At 38.9% G+C, this 21,006-nt stretch overlaps 1 protein-coding gene across 17 annotated transcripts in view; it reads left to right on the top strand.

Annotated features, from left to right (window-relative positions):
• LOC138755825 (intermembrane lipid transfer protein VPS13B-like) overlaps positions 1 to 21,006 on the top strand; it is a 1,263,706-nt gene that overhangs the window by 276,685 nt on the left and 966,015 nt on the right. For 16 of the 17 annotated variants that reach the window (XR_011352575.1, XM_069922506.1, XM_069922508.1 and 13 more), the window contains 3 exons: positions 2,816 to 2,938; positions 9,460 to 9,597; positions 20,791 to 20,878. Coding sequence is in view for 16 of the 17 variants with exons in the window: in XM_069922506.1 (XP_069778607.1) it covers positions 2,816 to 2,938; positions 9,460 to 9,597; positions 20,791 to 20,878 (349 nt within the window). In the remaining variant the exon portion in view is untranslated. Of the gene's footprint in view, positions 1 to 2,815; positions 2,939 to 9,459; positions 9,598 to 12,962; positions 13,129 to 20,790; positions 20,879 to 21,006 lie in introns of those variants that run through there. The other variant, XM_069922519.1, reaches the window with a different exon arrangement.

Raw genomic sequence — 21,006 nt, 5'->3', positions numbered from 1 at the left:
ATTGGTGTTTTGAGAAAAGACCAAAGCAGAATCGGAAATCAATACAACCTCATGAATATTATTTATCGGCTCATTATTGTGTGATAGAATATAGATATGTTTTTTGGAGATAAATTTTGGGGGATAAATTGGGGAAAATTTTATTTAAAACGCTGGAGCTCTGCTCATGCTAGATTTGTCGGCCCCAGAGCTTTTGCAGAAGCTTTGGAGAGTGCCCAAGAGACTTCGCTGATGGATTGCTGTTTACAAAAAGGCAACAGATGAAAGGGCTTGTTGGAGACATAGATTGTTTGCAGTGGAACTTGCTGTTCTAAGAGGGTCATGTGGTTTTGCAAGCATAGAGAGTCAAACAGGCTTTTTCTCTCAGAGAGAGAGAGAGACACACACACGCACACACACACACACACACAAAACACAGATCAGTTCTACAGTCAGCAGCAGTAACTGGGACTAGGACAGGACAAGAAGGCAAGCTTGTGGAAAACCCCATTAGGAAGTCGGGTTGTGAGTTCTTAGTTCAGCCTGGTCAAAGTCCTTGTGGTTCATGCAAGAGGAGAGGACTGGCTGTCTAACTTGGAATAAGACAAACAAAAAGGAACTCTGTGGTGACCTGAAAGAAAAAGGTTATCATCTGGAGAACCCTGAAGGGGCAAGTTTCTTCGGCAAGACACTGAAGTTGCTGATTAAAAATAGGAATCAGTTGTGGGTCTCAGCCTACAACAAATCTCTCTGAAAACCTTCAAGAACCTTTCTGAGCGGTAACCATTTACCTTTCAAGCACCAAAGCCTGGTGAACTTTATTAATTTTAAATTCTGTGCACAGTATAAGAATTGCCTGCAACCAGTGAACTTGGAGGAATGAGAAGTGAGATTGGACTGTGAATCAAAGAACTTTTCTGAACTTAAAAACATATTACATTCACTTGACTTAGAATTAGAAGGGGGTTAAGTTGGATTAATTAAGTTAATAGTGATAAGTTAAAGTGTGATTCTGTTTTCATGTTTAAAGATAATTAAAAGCAACTTTTGTTTAAGTAACCATTGTCTAGGTGAATATCTATCACTGCTGGGTTTTGGGGTCCTCTAGGCTCGTAACAATTGTGATCTGAAGGCTTCAAAATATTTCAGTAAAAATATAAAGAAAAATAGTCCCTCTGTGTGTTCAAGTAGTACGTGCTCCCAGTTAATTTTCATTTGATTTGGACTGTCACTTTAAGAGAACAAATCAAGCTGCAAGCCCTGCAAGCTTTGGAGATTGGCTGTGGGCTGACAGGCTGGACTACTTCTGAAGAGAGAGGAAAGCCCTGGAATATAGGTGCAGAGACCATCTGACCAAAATGTTAAAGAAACAGTACACTGTATTATCATGGGGCCATTTTAAGGAGGCAGCATTTGGAGAAGCATCACTTTGAAGGGATACTGTGCTGACGTGGCCTTGTGTGGTAATAGACAATTTGTCTGACTTTTCCCTGTAAGGAGAATGAGTATATCCAACCATGGCCAAAGGAATGGTCACTTTTGAAGGGAGATTAGTGTGCCAGACTGTGCCCAAAAGGGAAGGTTGCTATTTCAGCCACCCGCTAAAGGCTTCTGGAAGCTTTGTGAAAGCCACATGTTTTGTTTCCCCGAGAAAAGGAAAAGAGGAGTTTTGACTAACACTTCGTCTGAAAGGACATTTCTTTTAAAGCAACTCAACAAGGATTTCATAAGTTTACCTCATTTGTAAACATTTCTTTACATTAATTTAAGAATCTTCATGTCAGTGCTGGATTTCTGAGTCTGGACTTTGAACTGATGTTCCAGAATCGGGCCTGAACCGTGATGGTTTGGAATATTTCCACACACATAAACACACATGTATATGTGTGCATAGTTGTGGGATAAGTTTAGATAAGGTGTTATTATATTATTAGTAACTAAAAATAAAAATATTATTTTAAATATTTCACTATCTTGGTGAATTTCTATTGCTGCTGCCTGAGTATGTAACAACAAGAAACATTTCTTTGGGAGGAAATTTTGCTGAAGTACATAATATTTGCTTTGCATGTCACCTTTTCCCAAGATTCCTGAACATTAGAAAATTATTAAAGTTTTTCCAAGATCTTTGCTGGTTTTTAGGTGGGGTTGGTCATTTGTTTACCTGTGTGGTAAATTAAGCTCAAATTAACATTTATTTTCTCATGTACTGAGGTACAAAAAAAAGATACCTGTTCTGCATTATACGCATAAATTCTTTCTGCGTAGTCAGTGCAGCAGATTAGAACTCAGTACAGAGAGCAGAGTTGCAGTAAGAGATTAGTTTGAACAATTATTTTTTGAGATGTCAGGTGTGCTCATTCTAATATCGTCCCAGGAACGCTTTTAAAGAGAGAAATGCTTGATGTCCACAATTTTGTCTAGTATTTGGTAACTGGGATGAGTTACTTTTTGAACCTCTCATGGATTTTATTTTAAAAGCATTATTTTGGTATTAATTCTTAACATTCTCATCCTGAAGTAAAATACATTGAGTAGAAACTATGATGAATTTGACATCATATTTCCTCAGGGTCAGTGCTGTTAATTGTTTCGGTCAAAGAATTTGGGAATGAGTTGAGAAATAATTATTTTGAACAATTAACTTTTATTGAGAAATATATTATTTTGAATGTCTTCATTAATGTTGCTTGGGAATTTTGTTATCAATTAACTTTACTTTCATGTTGGATTTGAAAATATAATTTGTAGATATGTTTAACAAATAAAAATTATTTTCTTTGGCATGCACATGTTGCATTTATTGTTTTAATCATTATAATTCATCCTTTGCAAGGCGCTGATGATGGGAGAACCTTTCTTTGATTGCCAAATGGGTTTTGTGGGCTGCAAGGCATTTTGCCTTAAAGGAATAATGGGTGTGAAGGATTTCGAGGAAACTGCAAGCAGATCTGAAACTGTAAGTAATTGAACCAAACTTTGTTAGGTAGCTTATAGAACATAGTATGTTACGGTGCAATTCAGGCCCTTTGGTTCACAATATGGTGCTGAGCTATGTAAACCTACTCCGCAACAATCTCATCCTTCCCCACTTCACACCCATAACCCTCTATTTTTGTTAGATCCACGTTCCTCTCTTTTTTAATCTGGAGCAAAACATCAAACAACATGTAAACAGCTGAGAAAGATACAGAAATAAAGCTATCTGTGGGTCTGTGGAATTTTACACTATATCTTCACGATATGTCACTGAGGGTCGACACTTTTTTGAGACAGGTAAAAAGTGTTGGAAACGAGAGTGAATGATGAGGGATGCTCTGTGAGTGGCTAGGTAACGGTGGATTGAAGACTCTCAGGTAGAAAATTGTCGTGAGCTTTTGAAGGGGATAGTAAAATTGCCTGATTCAGTAGCTGCTGTATCTTTCAAGAGAAATTTGACTCAAATTTACAATTTTGGAATTATTTCAAAGCTTCAGCCGGAGTGACATCGTAGAGATTCAAACACTGAAGGGGGGAAGATGGGCACAAATTTACAAGGCTCATTGAAAATCTTTGGTAAATAAAGAGAGATTGACATAGAGGTTTTACATGAAGAGTGGTTTGAAGATGTTAATTTTTTAATGGTGATTATGGTTGAAAGACTGACAAGAAATACCACACAATGTGATCAACGTAACATTGGCCAGGAAGGGAGATTGCTAAAATTAATAATTTATTGGAAATGAGGTGAAGGGAGTAAAAATATAAATTTCATGGACAACATTAGTACACAGAGGACCTGAGAGGAGATATAATAGAAACGTTTGGGTCAAGGCAAGGGAGGAAAGTTGAGGAAAGAAAAAGCAAAATTCTGGAAGTTCTCCTCATGTAAGTGGTAATCTGTAGAGATAGAAACAGAGTTAGGCTTTCAGGCAAGGGCTCTTCATCACAACCCTCTCTTAGGTTTGAGAGGAAGGGATTGAGGTGTGATAGGTGCAGACCAAATTTGTGAAGCAAATGATTACTTAAAAATATAACAATTGAGACAACAGGAGAAGTGGAAACACATTGAAATAGAATGGTCAGATTGGGATGGGGGAGGATGCAACAGGTGGCTGAAATGATCATCATGACCTTAAACAAATGTTCTCCTGATTCATAAAGTTGATCTTTGCAGCTCCAGAGTCCTGGGTTTGATCTTCTGTTGTCTGTGTAGAATTTGTTCTGTGATTGGGTGGGTTTCTTCCCAATGCTCTGGTTTCCTTCTCCATCTCAGATATACAATGGTCATAAAGTGAATTAACTACCGTGGATCACCTTGAACGTGTGGATGAGTTCTCGAAACTGGAGAAATTTGAAATGAATATTGAAGGGAGAGTTACTGGGGTAATGGGGTTGCTCTGAGAGCCATAAAGAGTTGATGGATCGATTGACCTCCTTCCCATCTTTGTCATAAGGAAATATAGAAATAAATGTATTACTGTTAATCCTGAGCGACCAAATGTGGCAGAGAATTTTATTTGGCAGGTTTGCAGGAATGAGAAAACATAGGTCTCCTCTTTATAGAATGACTGACTCATTATGTAAATCACAAAAGTCTTCAGATGCAGTGACTGAAGTAAAAACACAACGCTGGAGAAACTCAGGAGATTAAAAAGCACTGCAGCAGTGTTATAACACCAGCGATTGGGACCGGCGTTCGAATTCCACACTGACTCTAAGGAGTGTGTACGTCCTCACCACGTCAGTGTGGGTTTTCACTCTCCGTTCAAAAAAAGTACCGGGGGTTGTAGGTCAATTGGGTGTAATTGGGCGGCACGGGCTCATAGGCCAAAAGAGCCTGTTACCGTACAGTATGTCTAAATTTAAAAATGAGAAAAAAGAAACAAGAAAAGATGGAAATTCTCAGTGGGCCAGGCAGTTGATATCCAGAATTTTTATGCTCTTATTTCATGTTTCCAGCATTTTCACTATTTTACTTCTCCCAATCAAAAGCTTGTATTGTGTAAGTAATTCACTGCAGAACAGGATAAAATACTTGGGCAGTTTTTGGAAAGAGATATCTTGGGGAATCTGTTTGTTATTCACATGTGTCTCCTGCAGGAAATTGAAAGTTTGGCTCTTGATTTAACGAGGTATAACTGGATATTAAATAACAACATGTCATTTATTTTTATTCATAGGTCCATGGGCATTCAAAAAGATATTGTCTCTTTTTAAAGTAGTCAAGTTAATTGGTGCTTAGTCAGTTTGGGTTGTCTTCTGGCAGAATAACATTAACAATGATCAGCCTCCCCATTTCTAAACTGGGGCGGAGGCCAGTGGTAGGAGAAATGCTTCGAAATGGGGATACTGACTCACCAGTACTTTCGTGCAGAAATGCAGCCTTTTGCAGAGGTGCTTGAATGGTTCATTTCATCGCAGTAAAAAATAGTTGCTTCAAAAGCTGAGGGAACTTCAAACATATTTTTCCTTACATTATGATATTTTTGTTTTAAAAATTATTTATAATGAGCCATTTCTGAATTAGCTTTGACACTGTGAAACCTGCCAAAAGAAGTGGCTTCAGACCAGAGTAATCAGCATCTTAGTTTTGTGTGCTATCCAGCCAGGCCTAAGTTAACGAATTCCTGGAGTCAGAGGATCATGAGACTATGAAACTTGTGCCACAGACGGCTGTGGAAGCAAGGTCATTGGGTGCATTTAAGGCAGAGATTGAGGGGTATTTGATTAGTCAGGGCATCAAGGATTATGGGGAGTAACTGGGGAGTTGGGCTAAGTGGGTGGACGGATCAGCTCATGATTAGAATGCAGAGCAGACTCGATGGGCCAATGGGCCTACTTCTGGTCCTATATCTTGTCAACTTGCTGTACGGCAAGCAATTATAAAGGAAAATGTTATGTTAGACTTTATTGCAAAAAAAAAATGGAGTATTGAGACAACTTAATGCAATTTAAAAAGAGACTATCTGGAATGTTGTACACACATCTGTTCTCCCTTTTGAAGGATATATATGCATTTGAAGGATTGCAGTGAAATTTCACAGGATTGATTCATGGGATGAATATTTATTGCATGAGAGAAAAATTCAGTGGCCTAGGTATATTCTTTCAAGTTTAGAGGAATGAATTGTGATCTCATTGAAATGTACAATATTTTTAAGGGGTTGACAGGATAGATGTAGAATTGGAGACATGAGAAACTGCTGAATACTGGAATTCAAAGAAATTTGCTGGAGGAACTCAGCAAAACGTGCAGCATCAGTAGGAGAAAAAGAATGGTCGACATTTTGAGTCAATTGCCTTCATCATACATGGGGAATTGATGTTTCCGCTGCTGCAGGTCTCAAACCAGGAGCTAGAGTTTCAAAATAACAGGTTGATCATTTAGGGGAGTGTTGAAAAGAAAGACACGGTTTATTGTTAGGTGGGGAGGGAAGGAGACGATCCTTAATAACTTGTTTGTCTGAAGAGAAGAAATGATCTTCTCTTTGGGCATATTTTGTAATGTTAGAAATTTATTAAAAATGAGAGACTGGCATCATTGCCACCTCTATCAATGTTTTAGTCTGAAAATAGTATTTCAATTACATTTTATTTTACGATACATTTGTCCAACTTTGCTGGGCTGAAATTGAGTAAAAACCCCTTTGTGACAACACATGAACAGGCAAAGACCATTTACTTGGGTGCAATTGTAATTCATGAGGATGTTGTTGCAAAGAGGGTGTGATAGAGATATGTTGCTCAGAGGCTTTCATTCTCAAAACTTCCATTATTAGTGGGAAGGACAATGATAAGCAAATTTACAGAGAAATTGTAGAGATGGTTTAATAGCCAGTAGTGAAAAACACAGCAGATAATGAAATCTAAACCAGAATCGCAAAAACATGAATGAGAAAGAGAGTTTGGAATTTCTGAAGATGTGAGTCTATAGGAGCTGGAATTGGGAGCAATAAAAAAACAATCTACTGGGGGACAGGCCATTCCCTACCTTTGTTGTATCACTATCTAGCCTTTACCTGCCAATCAACTCCTCCTTAACTGCTTGCCAGCTCCTGCCTCACCCCTCCCATTCATTCCCTTTTCTGCCCTCAGTGTTGATGCAGAGTCTCGTCTTGAAACATCGACTGACTCGTTCCCTCCAGAGTTGCTGCCTTACCTGCTGAGTTCCTCCAGCAATTTGTTGGGTGCTTGAAATCCCCGAGGTGTGTGCAAGAGAACTTTATCGTCATGTTACTGGCTCAACGTTGAAGGCAGCCTTGGATCTGGGAAATGAGTTAGATCAAAACGGACAGGTTTCAGGGGTCCATGCAGGAAATGGTCCTAAGATTGTGTTAGAAAAGCAATGGGAACATTTGCAGATCACCAAGATAAAAATAGTGTATTGGAGAAAGATCAATTTCGATGAAGTGAGAACTGATCCCATTAATTTGAAGCAAAATTTAGGGAGAAAAGGCATAATTAAACAATGAGAGGCTGTTAAAGTTGGAACATTTCAACAACATGGAGGAGGATTGGGAACAAAAAGCGTGAGTAGGGTCAATCAGTGCCACCACCTAAAATGACAGAATGAGAAGAAGATGAAATGAACTGATCCAGTGTGTAAAAGTAGATGATACAATTTTCTTGTTTATTTTCATTGTGTGACGACATTGTTTAATGGGTTTATTGTATAGTATATGTTGAAAGTTTAGTGGGTGGGGAGAGGGGGTGGGAAGGAGGGAGGGAAGGGAGGGGGGCAAAAGGGGAGAAAATGACACTGTGTATATTCAAGAGGGAAATGTTTGTGTGCATTTTGGTTAATATGGTTCATAGGGTGAAAAATAAAAAAAGGGAAGAAATGAGAATCAGGCTGATTAAAAGGTAATTAAAAGTCAAAAAGGCGGTAAATGTAGAAAGATATCTAGATATATTCTGTAGAAAGGATGAGAGAAAAAATCGAAAGGAAAATTTAGCCTGAATAATTTTGGAAAAACTTTGTATCATTTTTCACCGTGAGAAGTCGGAGTCTCAGCAAATGAAAATGTAATTGGGATCCTGCGAGGGCTAAAAACTGAGAAAGGGAAGGATTGAACAGGCTATTAGAGCATCAGGTAGGTGAGTTACTTTCAATTAAAGCTGAAAATGCTGGAAACACAGCAGATGAAGCTGCACCTGTGGAGAGAGAGGTTGACATTTCACGTCGTCAAAGCCCCTTTGTTTCTCTTTTAACCTTTCCAGCCTTTTCTGTTTTGATTTTTCTGCAGTTACTTTGATTGTCAGGAAGATGTAATTTTTTTTTATGAAGCCTGTGCTGGGTACAACAGGATTATTGTGTTTATTTCTGATGGCCAGCCTTTCGGAAAGGTGTGCTGGTTTTGGTCCAGAACATGGGATTGCTTTTCTTGGAAGTTTGAGGAAATCTTATTGAGGCATTGACAGATCTAGAATTGTCAGTAACTGGGGAACATAGAGAATTGTCAGAATAACCAATGAGTTGATGTATAAAAATTTTTTAAATCAGTTTGTCAAAGTATTTGGAAATTAGTGCATTGGATAGCAGTGCAGACAGTTTCAATTGCAGCATTCAGAAGGGAGCATATCTGAAAGGAAAGAATGTTCAGGGCTTTAGGGAGAGGGAAGGGAAGCAGAAATAGCTGGATTGTTGTTGCATAGATTATTTTGTGTGTCTGTAATACATAACACCACATCAGTGGTCCATGATGCATGCTCATCAGGGAATTCATCAAACTCAACGGAAAACAACAAACTTAACTAATTTTCAGAGGTCCCTTTTGTTTCCTGATCCATATGCTTGGCATCTTCTATAAAATTGAACCTCTGAACGTGCATCAGATATAACCCAGCATATGATCATGAGGGATCTGATATCAGATAATCCTAGCAAGGTGCTAGATATGTGGAGTCCACATGGAGTGCAATAATGGATGCAACTATCTACCTCACTTAGTTCTGGACTTTAGCAATAAAATCGTGCAATGATAGAAGCAAGCAGTTGATTCACTGCAAATTCTGGTCCCATGTTTTTGCGCTGGTCAGAAAGGAAGCGTAAATAATATTAAGTGGAATAGTTTAATTGTACATGTATCTTCCTGACTTTTCTTCATGTATATGCCATGAATGTTGGAAAAAAACGTTTTCAAGTTGGGTCAATGAAGCCTGGAAAAGAAGAAATTCAGATTTATTGTCAGAGCACATACATGAGATCACATGAGATTCTTAGTCCTGTGGACGAGGCAGAATTAGCACAAGTAATTACCACTTACTCGTAGTGCAAAATAAAATTATGCTCAAGTACACATGTAAACAAATAAACAATTGTCATTATGTAACTTTTGGTTAATGGAATATAAAAATATTGTGATTAAAAGTTGACTTCTTAAGTAAATGATTAACATGGACTTCAAGTCTACTTACATTTTTACCATATATTTGCAAAGAAATGATTTAGGTTGAAAGTTTTAAACCTAACAATTGAAGTGCCCTTTTTTTTTAAAGGAAGCCTGTTTCTTCATTTGTGGTGAAAGTCTGAACAGCAAAGGATTAACATACCTCACCAATTCTCTGTTCGATTACCGAAGTCCGGAAAATAATGGTGTCAGGGCCGAGTTTATTTTGGATGCTGCCCAACACAAGGTCAGGCCATTTTTGTAACTAATTAGTGTATCGGGAGAATTTATTTTCCCAAGATTCCATTTTAAAAGTACTGCATGAAATATTGAGAAAAATTTGTATGGTTTTCAAAACAGTTTCAGATACAAGATGTGAAATTACTTCCCTGCATGAATCCATGATTGAAAGAGTAGAAGCAACTTGTGGAATAATTTGTTAATTAAGTCAAATGTAAGTGATAATGTTCATTGGGTGTTAAACTGATGGAAAGACAACAAAGATGTTCAGACATTGAAAGCAAATGCTTTTGTGTTACTTCACACTAGTTGTGTGCACAAGAGTCGTTCATAACATTCAAATCGCAAAGCAAAGTTTGCGTTCAGAATCAGAATTTATTGTTATGAACAAATCATGAAATTCAATGTTTTACAGGACCATTATCATGAAAAACATTCATATTATGAACCATCTTACAACAATAATATAAAAATAGAAGTGCATGAAAAGTAAGGCAGTGTCTATGGTTCATTGATTATTCAGGAATCTGATGGCAGCAGAGAAGAAGCTGTCCTTGTGCCACTAAGTGCTCATCTTTAGGCTCCTGTATCTCTTCCCCAATGGTAGCAGAGTGAAGAGGGCATGGCCTGGGTGGTGGGGGTCTTTGAGGATAGAGCCTGCTTTTTTAAGACACCGCTTCATGTAGATGTTCTCAATGGAGTGAGGTCTGGTGCCTGTGATGTCGCAGGCCAAGTTAACAACCCTCTGGATTTTTTTCTTGCCCTGAGATTTGGCGCCTCCATACCAGACAGTGATGCAACCAGCCCGAATGCTCTTCATGGTACATCTGTAGAAGTTTTTGAGAGTCTTTGGTGACATGCCAAATCTCCTCAAACATCTCATAAAGTATAGCCGCTAGTGAGCCTTCTTTGTGATTGCACCAACATGGAGGCTCGAGGACAGATCCTCAGAGATGATGACAACCAGAAATTTGAGGTTCTTGACCCTCTCCACTACTGAGCTCTTGATGAGGACTAGTTCATGTTCGCCTGACTTCCTCCTGAAGTCCACAATCATCTCCTTGGTTTTGCTAATGCTGAATGTAAGTTTGTTGGTGTGCCTTAATCAAAGAGATGTTGCTTTCAATTCATACTGACTGTGGTCTTCTGATGAGAAAATCAAGGATCCAGTTGTAGAGGGGGGTACAGAGGCCCAGAGCTTGTAGCTTCTTGACCAGCACTGAGGGAATAATAGTGTTGGAGTCTGAGCTGTAGTCGATGAAGAGCCACCGTATGTTTGAGTTGCTGTTTTTGAGGTGATCTGGAGCTGAGTGGAGAGCCAGTGATATTGCATCTTCTGTGGAGCGATTGTGACGATAGGGGAATTGCAATGTGTCCAGATCTTTGTTTAGGTATGTGTTAATTCTGGCCATGACCAATCTCTCATAACATTTAATCACAGTAGAAGTTAGTGCTACTGGGCAATAGTTAATAGAAAATCCACCGTACACAGTGGGTGCTCATGTTTATAGAATCAGTTTGCATTTGGTGCAATGATTAATCATTTATAAATTTTTCAGTACAGTGGGATGTCAGGAAACATTTAGCCATATCACAGTGTGAATGCAGTAGAACACCCGTTATGAAGTTTTCAATGCGCAACTTGAAGTAACAACTTCAAAATTTATGCTGGCACTTTCAGTTGTACACTGATTGTGATGCACTCAGGTTGATATCATAGCTCATTCTGTGATTAATAAATTTGTAAAAATATACCCAGATAAGAAAAGGCCATTCAGCTCATAGGTCTGTTTACTATTCACACCAATTAGGGCCTTTTAAAATGGCCGACAAGTTCCAATCTAACAGAATTGGTGAGGCCAAATTAGTCATATTGTGTGCAGTTTGGCCACCTAACTATTGGAAAGATATCATAAAAATTGAAAGATCAGATCAGATAACCTTTATTGTCATTGTACAAGTACAATGAAATTGAGCGCACATCCTGACATTGCACGCATGCATCAAACAATAACATATAAAAACAATTACGCAATAAAACAATACAATATTCAATGTTTGGTGGTGTTCAGTTCATGTCTAGCTCTGGAGTAAACTGGCTTTAAGTCTGTTTGTCTGTGATTTAATAGATCTAAAATGTCTACCAGAGGGGAGCAGTTCAAAAAGATGGTGAGAAGGGTGGTAAGGGTCCTTCAAAGAGGGCAGTGCACAGCTGATAATCTTCTGGGCTGTACTGATGACCCTCTGAAGGTCCCTCTTGTCTTTTGCCGAGCAGTTGGAATGCAGTAGACCAGTACACTCTTGATGGAGCAGCGATACAAGGACATCAGCAATTTCTTCTGCTGTTTGACCTTCTTAAGAATCCCGAAGGCATGGAGTCGTAGCTGTGCCTTTTTAACGACTCTGATGGTATTGGTTGTCCAAGAGAGATCTTCAGCAAAGTGTGGACCCAGAAATCTGAAAAAATGACCCTTTCCACACAGTCCCCGTTGATGTATAATGGGTCTGGAACTATACTTTTCTTCCTTAAGTCTATTATAAGACTGCAGAGATGTTGTTGGGGCTTGAAGATCTGAATTACATGGTAAGGTTAAACAGGTTTATTCCCGATAAAACTTTGGATTCTTTTTGCTTTTTTAACTACTTTGTCAACTTGATATGCCCTTTCAACAAAGAATATACATATACCCCAAATCTCTCCACAACTCAATATCAATATCATTGGGAAGTAAAAAGTAATCAACGTTTCAGGCCTGAGCCCTTCATCAGGAATGTGGAAATGCAGGTAGATGTCTGAATAAAAAGTTGGGTGGAGGGCAGAGGAGAAGAGGGAGGAAGGGGAAAGGGAGGAACTCAAGCCAACATGTATGAGGTAATAGGTGGATGCAGATGGGAGGGTAGAAGCTGAGTAAGGTGATGGTGTAGCGGGCCAAGAGTAGTTCTCTGATAGGGGAAGAAAGGGAAGGGATGATTTCACTATTGACAAATTTTTGTTTCCTCCCCCCCCCCACCCTTTCCCTTTCCCTCTCTCTCCTTTCCAGCTCCCCACCCCCTTCTCTTCCTTGCTACTCTCTGCTTTCTGTTATGTAGCTAATTTTTTATTCATGCTGTTACAATCCTTTTTATTCCATGCCCTTCAATCTTGATGACTCACCTGTGGTACATTGTACAAATGTAGCTCTCCCACTATGTTTAATAATGAATTACCCTGGACAACAAAGGTTTTGCTTCCTGTGCAGATTTTGGGCAACTGATCACAAATATCCCCTTAATTTTTTTTCACATACCATATTTTTAACCTGCCTCAAATATAAAAAAAAAACCATGAAGTGCAAAATGTCTTTGAAAATTCTATTTCTGCCTTCACACTAGAACTTCTTCCCTGTTGAACATGGTGAAAGGTTTCATCGAGACATTGCAACCCAGTAAAAGTGGTATCAGAGCAACTGGAATCCATCAGCGCTGGCCGACTATTGTTGGACACTGACTTGAGAGGCATCAGATGCTGAGTACAAATGAATATCACCGGCAAAATATTTTTAGGTCAGTTGAACGAACGCATCATGATGCAATTAAGCAGATTAAATTCAACAAAGGTTTATTTAATTTTTCTCCAATTTCCTCTGTGATACAGCAAATCTAAAATTATTTTGTGTCCAGCTTGAAGATGTCTATATTAATCTTGAATTTTTTTTTCTCAGGAAACAAACCTTAGAAAAAATTTTGAAAAACTTTTTTGCTCAGTGTTCTAATTAGAAGAACTGCAGACATCTGGATACATTACCAAGTCTCCTGTGCATAGAACTGATATGGAATCCCTTTCCCCTTTCTGTTTTCAGTCCTGGTGCTCAATATCTAACCATAAAAACTTAAGCACTTCTCGGCAGCAACTGACGTGAACAAATAGAAGTAACGAAATGAATAATGGAATAAGAAGTTGCATTGATTAAAGCTCACATTTTGTTTGGTAGTAATGGACCAGCAGTATAAAATTTCAGGCTGACGCTCATTTAGTTTATTAAACATTATGCCACTGCAATTATTTTATTAAAAATTTTAAGAATTTTTTGTGAGGTCCATATATCTTTCAAACACAAAATATTCAATAGAAAAGAACCATGGAACATTCCAGCACAGAAAACAGGTCATTCGGCCCTTCATCTGTGCTGAACTATTTTTCTGCCTAGTCCCATCATACTCCTCCCATATTCCTCTCATCCATATACTTGTCCACATTTTTCTTAAATGTTAAAATTGAGCCCACATTCACCATTCATGCTCCGAGGATCAGAGAACGATGTTTCTTCAGGTTGTACTGTGCAATCAGATGACAATAAACTTGACTTGACCACTTGTTCCATGCTCCCATAATTCCCTAATATTTCCTCTAAATCTGTCCCCTTTCATCTTTAATCCACATCCTCTGGTTTGTATCTCACCTAACCTCAGTGGAAAAAGACAACTTGCATTTACTTGATCTAGATCCATCATAATTTTAAATACTCTATCAAATCTCCCCTCATACAGGAAGCAAAACCTTTGTTGTCCAGGGTAATTCATTATTAAACATAGTGGGAGAGCTACATTTGTACAATGTACCACAGGTGTGTCATCAAGATTGAAGGGCATGCAATAAAAAGGATTGTAACAGCATGAATAAAAAATTAGCTACATAACAGAAAGCAGAGAGTAGCAAGGAAGAGAAGGGGGTGGGGAGCTGGAAAGGAGAGAGAGGGAAAGGGAAAGGGTGGGGGGGGGGAGGAAACAAAAATTTGTTAATAGTGAAATCATCCCTTCCCTTTCTTCCCCTATCAAAGAACTACCTTGGCCCGCTACACCATCACCTTACTCAGCTTCTACCCTCCCATCTGCATCCACCTATTACCTCATACCTGTTGGCTTGTGTTCCTCCCCTTCCCCTTCCTCCCTCTTCTCCTCTGCCCTCCTCCCCACTTTTTATTCAGCCATCTACCTGCATTTCCACATTCTTGATGAAGGGCTCAGGCCTGAAACGTTGATTACTTTTTACTTCCCATTGATATTGATATTGTGTTGTGGAGAGATTTGGGATATATGTATACTCTTTGTTGAAAATAGCATATCAAGTTGACAAAGTAGTTAAAAAAGCAAAAAGAATCCAAAGTTTTATAGGCTTCAAGTACAAAAAAGTACATCCACAATGCTTTCAGTTCTTGGTGCAGCCATTTGATATAATGACTTTGGAAAGGGTGCTGAAGATATCTGCAAAAATGATTACAGGGATTAGAGACTTCAGCCATGTGGATAGTGAAACTGGAGTTGTTCTCTTGGGGCATTTGAGGAGATGTGTTAAACAAATTTAAAAACATTAAGGGAGAATCAATAAAGGGGAAGGAGCTATTCTTATTGATGGAGGGGTCAAGGACCATGGGAAATTGGGAAAAGAACCAGAAGTTGCACAAGGGAAAATGTATTTTACACAGTGAGTTGTTAGGGTCCAGAACACTTTGCCAGTATGAATGAAGCAGATTCAGTTGGAGTATTCAAAGGAACTGCATAAAGCATCTGAAATGAAACAATTTTCGGGGGAATGTTATGAAGTAATATTGATTTTCTGAGGACTCAGAATGGTCTAAATGGTGAAGTGGTTCTTTGTTGAACCTGGATTCGGTGTCGATCACACATACCTATGGACCTTACTAATATATTTAGCACGCAAAATGTTTGAGCGTTGCAGCAGAAAAGGATATTTTTGGCCAATTATGCCATGTCCTTTCTCTCCTTAGATTTTCACCAAGGCACCGGCAAATTTCTGAATGTGTTAAACTTTGTATTCACTTGGAACCCCAGGGAATTCTGTGTTCTGGGCCAAACTTAACAAAACCTTCAGTGTGTGCACTGTGGGGCTAAATCTTGACTGATATTGTAATAATTTCACTGTAGACATGCCAGAGGGACTCTTACGATTTCACAATAATGTTATAGCTTGGATTTTAAGAAAAAGTTTACTTTTATGAATTTGCTTCTACTCAGCTTGATTCATTTCCTCTGTCAACTAAGTTTTAAAAAGTATAATTTCAAACTTTTACGTCGAGATACCAAGTATTTCCAACATGGAAGAAGGCCCTTCAGCCCAGCAGAAGTGTCCATATTCAGCTCAGACCAAAACCTACTTGTGAATCTCATTGCTTATTTAATTCTCCATCATTTAAAAAAGACACAATGGCACAGAAGGAAGCCATGTGACCCATTGAGTCTGTGCTAGCTCTCTCTGGAGCAGTAATGCCCAATATTTTGCAGACTGGATCAAGTCAAGTCAAGTTTATTGTACAAGTACAACATGATGAAAGTGTTCTCCAATCCTTAGAGTAAAACATGCAGCCACACAACCAGACATGGCACAAGTATCTCATCTTTTCAAATAAATATTGTGATTTAATAAACTTCCAACAACCACTAGTAGGAAGCACATACTTTTAATAATGTTAAAAAGCAATGGCACTATTTCTGTTGCACCACTCGCTCCTTTTCTCAATGCTCCACTAATTGCTTTCTTGTTGCTTTACTCACCACATTTCCTTATGGGAGATCTGAATTCACCATTAATTTGCTTTTTTTTCATCATTGTTGTGCAGTAACAAACTTGTGCAGAGTGGTAAAGTTCAATCCACAGAAGCGCTGGAGAAACTCAGGAGGTCACACCACTTTCTTTATGTAGCAAAGATAAACAATCAACATTTCGGGTGTGAGCTCTTTGTCATTATGAGCGAAAAGCAAGCAGGTATCTGAATAAAATGGTGGGGGGAAAGGAGCCCAGGGCCACAGGCAAGAGGCCATCAGTGGTTATGGGTGGGAGGGTGGAGGAGAAAAAATCTGGGAAATGATAAGGTAGATAGCTCTCTGAATGGAGAGGCAAGGAGGCAGGGAATTAGAGGAGACAGGAGGACAGGGAAAAAGGGAGAGCTAGGCGAGGGGCCCAATGGAATCTGGAGAATCCGAAGCCATTGCCAACTGATTGGAGAATGGCCAGATGGAACACCAACCTTTGAGTGGCCCCGGTTTGGCAATGGACAGACATGTTAGCATGGGAGTGTAGTTTGGAATTGAAATGGCTGGCCACTGAGAGGCCCTCACTATTGCAGTGGCCCAAGTCAAGGTGCTTAAAGAATCTATCTCCCAATCTGTGTCTAGTCTTTCTGATGTAGAGGTTGCTCTTTTTGCCTATTCTCAACCTCCAACCAGCAATGTACTTGTTTTAAAGCAACAGTCTGGTGCCCACCAACATTACACCTTGGTGAAGATCAAATCGTGGACCTCAACTAAGGCCCAGAAGATCTGACCAATACCATACCTTGCAGGATTTATTGCTCCAATTAGGCAATTCAAAATTTATGACACAGAGTGGAAGAGGGTTTTACCTCTCAGTCCAGGATCTGAGATAAGAAATTTATCTTCATCCATTGCAAATATGTTGCCAGCATCCTCACCAGTCGGTGACTTGGTGTATTTCAGAGAACCATTATTATTGTTGGAATTAAAATGTAGCTGTGGGTATACTTATCTAGATTCTCTTAAATGCATCCAAGCTATTCACTTGAACTGCTTCTGGTAGTAATGTCACCATCTGGGTACGATGTCCCTCTTGAATTCCCTGTTGTGCTATTATTTCTGGTATTTAATGTTGGTTTCAACCTTAAGAAGAAGCTTCTCCCCTTAGTTTGCCCTATCTTAAAAATCACTGATTATCTCGTTCTTCCTTTTACTGGAGAAACGAGCTTCCATCTATTCAATCTGGTTTTTATGTGTATTGCTTGAACTGTTTTAAAATACTATTTCATTTTTATTATCAAATTTGATTTTCATTTCTTCACTGACTTCCATAAATATTAAAACCAGGGTTGTAACTCTCATTGGAATTGTGCCTGAGTTTCAATTGTTGTGGCTGGCCATGATCCTTTGAACAAAAGCCTGGAATTTATGTGCTTAATCAGGATACAGAATGCAGATATGAGGGGAAAATGAAAATGAATTCTCTTCCAGGACTTGCATGCAGTGTCAGGAATATTTTCATCTCAAACAAGCCACTAATTTGACAGATATTAGAAACATGAAAATAAAGTAAAATGTTGGAAATCCTTAGCAGTCCTGCAGCATTCTTCTAACAAAGAACTAACATTTTTTGCCGATGACCTTTCATCAGGATTAGGTGCAGTGTCAATGTTGACTCTTTATCCACAGTTAGTGCCTGTGTGCCAGAGTTTTTTGGTGATTTTTGTAGTCACAAACCAGACACATAAATTTGAGAGATGCAGCAATATTTGTAAGGTACCAAATTAGATATCCATTGAATAATTTTAGGAAAGGCTAAACTTACAAAATAAACTTTTAGTTTAAAAGTTAACTATAGCCAGAAATGTAATATCATATCATTTTATTACATTAGTGATGTGTGGATTTCTTGATAAATCCTTGAATATTTCCATTCACTTTCAATGTGAATTCAGATTTTTGTTCTTCTCCAGAATAGTGAAACAATTGAAAACAGAAGTTTTTTTTTTCCCCTTTTCCCCCTGTATTTACTAGTTTACTCAGTGGAAAGAGATTTTACTGATCACAAGCCACGTTTTTTTTTCTGCCTGTATTTTTGTCACGAAAATTGCGCTGACTTTCTAATGTCACTGAATGACATTGTTGAGATTGTTCAGTAAGTTTCTTCTGTGTCCTTGACATGACTCCTGTAGGAATGTGCTCAAATATTCTCTCAATTTTAATTATGAGTCTTGCTCCTCTGCTTTTTTCAACATTTATATATCTATGTCTGTTGCCTTCTTTATCCAAAAATATAAAAAAATGTATCATAGAAAGGAGAACATTACAGTATAGTACAGGCTCTTTGACTCATGATGTTGTTCTGACCTACATTTTTAAATCTACTTAGCAATCTAAAACTTCCCGATCCATGTGCCTTTTCTATCAGTCTCCACCACCATCCCTGGCAATGAATTCCAAGCTGTTCCACTATTCGCTGTGTAAAAAAAACCTTATCCCTGATGACTTCTTTAAGCTTTCCTCTCTCACCTTAAATAGATGTCCTCTGGTATTCGCCACTGTAGCCCCAGGAAAAAGGTGCTGACTGACTACCTTTCATAATCTTGTCAACCTCTATGACGTCACCTCTTATTATCCTTTGCTCCAGAGAGAAAAACCCTAGCCTTGTTTCATAAGTCATATTCCCCAATCCAGGCAACTTCCTGGTAAATCTCCTCTGCACTCTCTCCAAAGCTTCCACATCCTTCCTGTAATGAGATGACCAGGACTGAGCACAATATTCCAAGTGTGGTTTAACCAGAGTTTTATCAAATTGCAGATTTCTTTTATCAAGTAGCTTGAAATTATTTAGCTGTTATCTTCACAGTTAATCCTATCTCACAAAAACACAGGAGACACTGGAAATAAGAACTGCACTTAAATCCTGCTCCTGATTAGTAGCATCCTTGATACTTGATAAGGGGTCCTAGCCATCTTCTTCTGAACAGCAAGTATTCTGCAGTGGTTGGGGAAGCCAGGCAGCTTAAAAAGAGAATTGTGGTAAACAAGTCTGTCATTCCAGGTCAAAGATTTTTTGTCAGAATTGGAAAAGGGTGAGGAGGGATGGTGAGGATAGGCAAAGACCAGAATTACTATCACGATCCATTCTTTCAAGGCCTGATATTGGGAGGCATTCAAAAGTAATTAGAGAGGGTTCAGAGCCGGAACATAGAACATTACAGCGCAGTTCAGGCCGTTCCACTCTCAATGCTGTGCTGACTTATGTATTTCTATCAAAAGTAAAAAATACAAAGCCCTTACAACATTGTAACCCTCTATTTTTCTTTCATCCATGTGACTGTTTAAGAGTCTCTTAAATTCCCACAATGTATCAGCCTCCACCACCAGGTTGCATTCCAGGCAACTCTCTGTAAAAAAAAAACCCCTGATGTCACCCCCTAAACTTTCCTCCCTCCACTCTGTACAGATGTCAATATATTCTCATAATGGCGAAGGATAAGGCCATCAAGACTCAAGAACCCTGCAGGCTCCATTTTTTTAAAGGTAGCTTATGGCAGGTTTAGAGAACTGTGCGGAATTTGCGTGTCGTGGGAAATGGAGGGATGTACTTAAAAAGGCCATTAGGAGGGTGAAAAGAGGGTACGCAATAACTCTGGTGGGCAATTTGAAAAAAATTCAAAATCATTTCATATCAGTGACCACAAATAGCTTGAGTATGAGGCACATTCGGGACTAGTGTAGCAATCTGTACATGGAACCAGAGAGCGTTGATGAATTAGTCTCATCTGTGCAGAATGACAATGTAATTGGAAAATTAAGGGAGGGGATGGTGAAATTCCAAAACAAATTTTCATTGAAAAGGAGGAGGTTTTGGATATCTTTTCACTCTTGCAAGCTGGATAAATCCAAAGCTGCTGTGGGTAAAGAGAGGACATTGCTGAATTTTCAAGTCTTCTCTGGCAATAGAAGTGCCAGCCACTCTGGTGCCCTAAAGCAAGAAGGGCAGCAGGAATAAGCAGGGTAATTACAGGCCAGTGAATTTAAAGTCAAAGGTGGAGACTCCACAAAGGGTGGCGTGTTTAGTGTAGAGTGGCATATTTAGTCATGTTTAGTGTAGAGGTTAGTACCATGCTATTACAGCACCAGGTTCGAATTCTGCACTATTTGTAAGGAATTAGTATGTTCTCCCCTCATTTGCGTGGGTTTCCTCCCACCCTCCAAAATGTACCGCGTTTGTAGGTGAATTGGGCACCACAGGCACATGGGCCAAAAGGGCCTGTCACCATGCTGTATATATTAGTGATTTTGAAGTCATTTTTAAGGAAGAATATATTTAATATAGTTGCCATGCTTCAACTAATGGCATTTGCACAACTGAGTATTTTTACATTTGGAAACAAATTTACAGGCTCTTCACGAACTCGAAATGCAACTAAAATTACACATTAACTGGTGAAGTAGTAACCCAAATTGCATCGGTCTCTTGTGCAAAACCTGTATTATGTCACATTACTTGAATTGGAGGATGCTTGAGATAACCTCTGTACTCCTTCCCTGATAAGTTTTTGTGTAATGGCTATGCAAATATAAATAGGCATTCATGTATAGTGTTGTAATCTCTGAACTCCATCCTTTTGGAACTTAAGTTTTATTTGTCTTTTATTGTTGGCAGGAGACGTACACAGAGATAGCTGGTGTGCAGCGTTTTGGGGCTTTCTACATGGATTACCTGTATACAATGGAGTGCAGTGCTGGCAAAGGTATTACTTTATTTTCTCTTTGATGTTTGCTTCCCTCCCCTTGAACTACACAAACAAAAGTCTCTTTATAGTCTTCTGGTCCTTGACCTGTTGCCCTCTCTTTCACCTAAATCTGACCATCATAGTCA

Source organism: Narcine bancroftii, chromosome 2 (assembly GCF_036971445.1).
Source record: "Narcine bancroftii isolate sNarBan1 chromosome 2, sNarBan1.hap1, whole genome shotgun sequence".
Taxonomy (NCBI): Eukaryota; Metazoa; Chordata; class Chondrichthyes; order Torpediniformes; family Narcinidae; genus Narcine; species Narcine bancroftii.
The sequence above is the reverse complement of the archived record's forward strand: the minus strand, read 5'-3'. Positions and strand labels throughout refer to the sequence as shown.